This window comes from Sciurus carolinensis, chromosome 16, assembly GCF_902686445.1.
Source record: "Sciurus carolinensis chromosome 16, mSciCar1.2, whole genome shotgun sequence".
Classification (NCBI taxonomy): Eukaryota; Metazoa; Chordata; class Mammalia; order Rodentia; family Sciuridae; genus Sciurus; species Sciurus carolinensis.
The window spans coordinates 64,421,468-64,428,123 of record NC_062228.1 but is presented as its reverse complement, the minus strand read 5'-3'; the positions used below and the strand labels follow the sequence as shown (position 1 = coordinate 64,428,123).

Genomic DNA, 6,656 nt, shown 5'->3' with positions numbered 1-6,656 from the left:
GGTCCCCAGAGGCCTGGTCACCTAGTGACGTCACTGCCTGGGGCTCCGTGTGAGGCCCTGGGTGGTGTTTGCAGGACAGTGTTGCCCAGTGATGCGTTTCTCAGCAGGAGGGCGAGGGCTCAGTGGGACACACCTGCTCAGCAAATCCAACCAGCAGGTGCAAGAGTCACACAGCGTGACCAAGGGGCGCGTGTCCCAGGTGTGCAGAGCAGTTCATCATCCAAAGTCCATTAATGTGATCCATCACAGCAACGGGTGACAAGGAGCGTGCCCTGCAAGTCACCTCACAGCTGGAGGAAAAGCCCTGCTCAGGATCCACAGCATTTGTCAGAGAAAAGCCCTCAGTGAGTCAGGAGAGGAGCAGAGCCTCACCCTGACTAGGAAGAGCCCAGAGAGCCAAGGCCCAGGTCCCAGCTGAGGTGAGAAGCCACCTGCTCCCACTCCATCAGGGCAGCCAGGAGCCCCTGAGGCTCAGCCTTGTGCTCCTGTCCCCAGGACCCAGGGACACGAGTGAGGGGAGCTAGGTGTCCGGGTGGGAGGAAGGAGGGGATCAGCTTGTTCACAGTGTCACCATGGGCAACGCGAGGACCTAGGGATTCAATGAAGAAAGGAAACCCTGCAGGACCCAGGGAGCCATGCCAGCCAGGGGACTCTAGAAGTTCCAGCTGGATGGTTTCTAAGTCCAGCAGTGAGCAGAGGAATCTGGACTTAGAGCCAGCACTTGGGTGACCTGGTGATACCTGGGCACGTGGAGGTGGCCAGGAGGGACGTGGCAGTAACAGCAAACACTCAGCAGGACTCCCGGGTTTTTCACGTGACTTTTTCAGAGCCATGCCACAGTACCAGCACCCGTTACTCAGTCCTCAGACACCAGCCTGTGGCTCCACCTCCCGTGTTTCAGGGAAGCTGCACAGACAGCCCCCGAGGGGGACAGGCTCCTGGAGGGCTGCAGAGAGCGGTGGGCCAGCCCTGTGTGCTCACAGCACTGTGGGGAAGACTGTGCAGCCAGCACCCAGCCGTCCTGACCAAGCCACCTTTGCTGCCTGGACAGGGTCAGGGTGCAGCCCCAGCTGAGCCAGGTGGTCTGCAGACCTCTGGATGGTCCTTCATCTCCCACTCTGCACTCTGGGTGCTGCCTGTTCTCTGCTGTTCACCTCCTGGCTGCATCTTGGGTCCCTCTCTGGTCATACTGAGCCTGAAACAGCAGGATCCCGAGGACCAACAGGATCAAGGCAGCCATGGCCATCCGGATGAGGTTCCCCACTGTGTAATCCTGGGGAGAGGAGCCTGGGAATGTGGACACAGGGGGCAGAGGTCAGGGCAGACCCAAATCACCCCAGGATCCCCCACATCCACCCAGGAAAGCCGCCCCCCTAGCCAGCACTGGACCCTCAGAACCAGCCCCAGGGCTGAGAATCCTCCTGACTCCCTGTCCTGGTTCTGAGCTGTTCTGTGATGGGCGGAAGGTCTCAGTGTCTCCTGAGAATCAAGGTAGAGGAGGGGCTGTGTGAAGTCGAGGACCCTGTCCTGCCTGGACCCCCACCCTGGGCTCTTCTCACACAGGACTCTATGGAGCCCCTGAGAGCCCTTCCCTGCTGCTCGCGTCCCCTCTGCTCCTCTCCCTGGTTCTTCACCCTCACTGTGCTCTGTGAGTTCAGCACTGTGTCTGAGTCACGTTGGAGCAAGTTCAGCTGAGCCCCAGAGCTCAGGGCTGGTGGGGAAAGTGGCCCCTGGTTCAGGGGTTCTCCTGTCCTGTGTGCTCTGCCCAGCCTGGGTCTCTGGACTAGGTGACCACGTCCCCTGGAGAGTAGCTTCCATTGAATACCCAGCTGCGGGCCTGTGGTCAGGGGTGAGGGCTGGTCCTCTGGGCCCACAACCCCTGTGTCAGAGGAGGAGGAGGAAGAGCAGGAGGAAAAGCTGGAGAAAGGCTCTGACCCTGGACAGGAACCTCCTGGCCCCTCCCAGTCCCTGGACATTGTGAATGAAGAGAGGCCACTTCACGCACAGCATGCTGGGCCTTGGCAGAAGTCACCTGCAACCCTGTCCATCACACCACATGGCCTCAGCCCTCTAGGCACAGAGCTATGAGGAAACTGAGGCTCACCCAGGTCCCCAGCAAGAAGCAGCAGAGCTGGGGCCTGAGCTGGGGGAGTCTGACTTCCAGTCTCCTTCCCTCCACCAGAGCTCAGCCTAAGCTGCAGGGAAGGAGCCTGGACACCCTGAAGGCCCTGAGCCCTCCCTGCACAGCGTCATGTCACTGCACAGAGGGGACAGTGCCTGCAGGTTCAGGCCCTGGGGCTTCCCTGGGTGCCTCCTCTCCATCAGGGCACAGCCCAGGTCAGCACTGAGGGGAATTGAAGGTCAGGGCCAGGCCTCTCCTCTGCACGTGGGGACTCTGAGCCCAAGGGGAGGGGCTGTCCAGGTCAGCGTGTCCAGAGGAGGCTGCTCCACCCCAGCTCAGCCCTGTCCTGGGACCCACCTCCTGCCAGAGCCCCTCACTTACCTCTCTGGGGTCCTGGGTCCGTGGGGGTGAGGGGCTGCTCCTCAGGGCCTCCTGGGGTGGGTGGGAGGTGAGGGCTGGGCAGCCTGCTCCCCACTGCAATTGGCTGCCCGTCCCCAGACTGGTTCCCTGTGTCACCTGTGCCTTGACCTCACCCTCTTTCCTCCAAGCTTGGAGCCAGGTGACCTGGCGTTCCCACCCCCATTTCTGGCAGATCCTCAGGTCCCTGGATACTAATCTGTCCTTGAGGGTTTGAGGAGGACCCGAGGTCCTCTGGAGACTGAGAACAGCCAGGACAGGGTGGGGTGGGGAGTCCTGGCTACGGGTGTTCCTGAGTCCTCAGGGATCAGACTTGGGGATGGGACCAAAAGCTAAGGGCTGGGATCCCAGAGGATCCTGGGTAGGAGGACAACAGGAGGGTGAGGGGTGCAGCTGACCCTGGGACCTGTCTGGCTCATCCTCCTGCACCTGCCGGGCCTCCCCAGGACCCCCTGTGCCCACCCCCACATTCTTAACTCAGTGATGGGGTGGGGCACATGCTGGAGGACCCAGTGGCCCCTTCTCTCTGAGGGGTGGATCCTGCTGGCTGACCCTCCCAGGGCCCCTCACTCCCACCACCCAGAGCTGTCCTGGGCAGGGCCCTGAGTGAACCCCTAGCTCACAGAGGATGGGGTCAGGGGTCACTCACCTGAGACCACCAGGACCACGGGGGCACTGGGCTGTGACAGCAGGTAGGGGGATGAGCTTTGAGACCCATAGCACCTGTAGGTCCCCGCCAGGGCTGAGGTCACAGCTCTCATGGAGAATTCTGCCTGGAACCCTGGAGCTCTGGACTCTGGTCTCAGACGCAGGGGGGGATCAGCTGCCCCCTCCTTGACCAGAAGGAAGGTGTCCCACTGGATCCTTGATTGACACAGCAGGGTCACGTTCTCTCCTGAGGACACTGTGGGACCCGGCTGCACTGAGAGGGAGGGTGTGGCAGGGAGCTGTCCTAGAGAGAGGAAGGAGGGGTGAGGGGCCCCAGCTTGTTCTGAGCTGAGACCTCACCAGGGCCTCTCTGAGGACCTGTGCTCTCTGTCTGGCTCAGGGTCTCTGATCTTCCTCTCCCTGTGCCTCCCTGTCTCTGTCTTCTCTGCCCCTCCCTGACCCTCCCTGTCTCTCTCCCTCCTGAGACCCCACACCTCACCCTGCCCATCACATCCTGGGCCTCCCACACAGGGCTGGGCAGAGTCTGGGTCACTGACTGCACACTCTGGGCTCCTCACCTGTGACCAGGATGTCCAGGGTGTCACTGGGGGCTGACCACTCAGAGGAGAGCCTGTGTCCACCGTAGCATCTGTACCGACCCCCATGGGAGCCTCTCACAGGGCCCAGAAGAAAGGTGGCCTGAGACAGCCCAGCCTGGAGCTGCTGGCCAGGGAGCTGTGGGAGGTCCTGTCCGCCCTCCTTGGACAGAGTAAATCTGTCATAGCCACTGTCTGAGTGACACTGGAGGGTCAGGTTCTCTCCAGGGTCCAGGACTGGGCTGTGCTGGGTCAGGAGGGAGGGCTTCCTGGACAGCCCTGGAGGGAAGAGGAGCCTGGGCTGAGGGGAGGACCTGCCAACCCTGCCTCCCCTCCTGCCTGCAGGTCACTCTCTCACACCCTGGGTCTCTGGCCATGTGGTCCCAGGTTCCCTCATCCTCTCTCTCACCTGGGGCTCTCTAACATAAAGGTCCCCACACCCTGCTGCATGTCCCCAACTGTGTCAGGGAAGGTGGAGCTTCCTCACCTGAGAGCAGGAGCTCCAGGGGGTCACTGGGTTCTGACCACACCTGGGGGCTTCTCCTGTAACTGCCATAGCATGTGAATGTCCAGCTGTGGCTGGGGGTCACGGGGCCCACAGGGAACTGGGCCTGGAACTGCCCATGGTGGTCTTGCTGTGAGTCCAGGGTCCAGGTGAGCTTGTGTCCTCCTTCCTTAGTGAGAACAAACCTGCCATATCCCTGCCGTGAGCCACACTGGAGGGTCACGTTCCCTCCTGAGGTCACCACAGGGCTGGGCAGGGCTGAGAGCCAGGGTTTGCTGTAGGATCCTAGCAGAGAAGGAGGCAGGTGTTAATGGGCTCCCTCCTCCACACCGTCCCCAGCTGGGCTGTGACAGAGACACCAGGGAGCAGACCCCCTTCCTGAGGGCAGAGTCAGGTGTTGGGACCCCAAGTGTTTTCTCACCTGTCACCACCAGCTCCAGGGGGTCACTGTGCTCTGACCAGCCAGCAGGGCTGTGATAGTGGCATTGATATCGCCCTGCATGGTGCTGTGTCATGGTTGGGATGGGGAACTTGGCCTTGTTCCTGGGATCCTGTGGGATCTGTCTGTCCCAGGGCACTGAGCTTCCATCTTTCTCCAGACGGTACTTCTCAGCCTCCAGGGTCCCCTCACACCAGAGGGTCACTGGCCTCCCCCAGGTGATCACAGAGCCTGGCTCAGCCCACAGGGTGGGCTTGGGGAGGGTCCCTGCAAGGGAATCAGAGACTGGGTTCCAGCACAGCCCCTCAGATCCCAGCCCTCAGCCCAGCTCCCTCCAGTCTCCCCAGCCTCAGCCCACAGCTGCTGTTCTCCATCCACTGCCCAGGGTGGCTCCTGGTCCCCAGGGAGGAGCAGGACCTGGGCCAGCTGGGGACACTCACCTTGCTGCCCTCGGGTCCCGGGGCCCAGACTCAGCCCTGGAAGAGAGTTCCTGTGAGAGGGGAGCCCTGAGGCCTGAGCAGGCCCTCTCCTCCCCACAGCCTCCTGGGCCCTGTGTCCACTGATGGTCAGGGCTGGCTGTGGGCTGGGGTCCCTCTCAGAACAGGGTGTCCCCTCCCCTTCTTCACATCTCACCAAGGCAGAGCAGGGCCGTGAGGGTGGGGGTCATGGCATCTCCTCCCCAGGTCCTGGCTGTGCAGATGGAGGATGTCCCTGGGCTTGGCAGGACAGAGGGACACAGGGTGTGGCCACATGGAGGCTGGGTTCTGCCTGTCATGGGGTGTCACACAGCAGCCCACAGGAAGGGGAACTGCCCTCCCCTGAGAACTGTCTCCTGTTTCCCCAGCACTGTGTGGGTAGGCCTGGGCTCCCTGCAGGAGCTCAGACAGCAATGGTGCCTGTCCTCACCCCTCCACTGTCTGCCTGATCTCTCCTCATCCCTGCAGGGCCAGGAGGCAGCAGCCAGTGCTCCTGGTGCCCTCCTGAGCCAGCCCCTTCCAGGTGACGGTGACCTGGGGCTGGTCCTTTCTTCTCAGGGGCTCCTTCTGTCCATCGTTGGCACTGGGTTCTGGGGTCTTATCGGGGTCATTGTCTCCCAGCCCTGGAGATGGTTTAGGGAAGATGCAGGTCCCCCCTCAGGTGGGCACAGAGCAGCAGACCCTGAGCACCTGGCTGTGCAGTCAGCTGGAGCTCTGCTGGGGGCAGAGAGAGGGGCAGGGGACAGGGAGGCTTCTGGCCCTGTCCTGGTCTTCAGTGTGGGTCTCTCAGCTGAGCAGTGCCCTGTGTGATCGTCCCTTTCTTGTTCTGTAGCAGCACATCCAACTTCCCCCTCCCCCCAGTACAGCAGTGTGACTAGGCCTCTGTCACCCCCTCGTGTCCCCTCTCTCTCCGTGTTGTGGCCACAGTGAAGGCACAGTGGGTTCTCAGGCCTGCAGCCTGTGTCCCCTGATTCTGCCCCACACCACTTTACAACCTAGACTGTTAGGGACTGTGAACAACCATTGACATAACTCATGACCTTCCGGATCGTTAGCCCAGGAACTTCCTCCTCAGTCATTGGTGGATGGTTTTCAGCCGCCAACTTCCACTGCTGAGGAGCAGGGCCCGCCATTGTCTCTCTCTCTCGCCCTTCAGGGTGGACACTCGGATCTTCTGCTTAATAAACTCTCCTATGTGAGCTCCTGTGTCCACAGTTGTTTTCTGGGTTCTTTCATCCAACTTTCCCCTCCATGCCTTCCTCCTCTCTCCCCTTCAGTACAGCACTGTGACTGGACCACTGTCACCCCGTGTTCCCCTTTGTGTCCCTCCTCGTGTCCCCGGCCCCTTCCACGACTCTGCTGGTCTAGCTTTGATTTCCATCAGATCCCTCCATTCTTTCCCTTTTCCCTCTCCAGCTTCCTCAGGTGAGAGAAACGTACGACCCTGACCTCC

General features: G+C 61.4%; 1 protein-coding gene across 1 annotated transcript; it reads right to left on the bottom strand.

The window, feature by feature from the left end:
- Nucleotides 1-792: 792 nt before the first annotated feature.
- LOC124966923 (leukocyte immunoglobulin-like receptor subfamily A member 6) lies at nt 793-5,400 on the bottom strand. The gene is made up of 8 exons (XM_047528816.1): nt 5,361-5,400; nt 5,168-5,203; nt 4,710-4,994; nt 4,271-4,573; nt 3,766-4,062; nt 3,189-3,491; nt 1,440-1,479; nt 793-1,307 (listed from the first exon to the last, which is right to left on the bottom strand). Exons 1-8 carry the CDS (start codon nt 5,392-5,394, stop codon nt 1,151-1,153), a joined length of 1,455 nt encoding a protein of 484 aa, XP_047384772.1. The 5' UTR covers nt 5,395-5,400; the 3' UTR covers nt 793-1,150.
- Between the last annotated feature and the right edge of the window lie 1,256 nt (nt 5,401-6,656).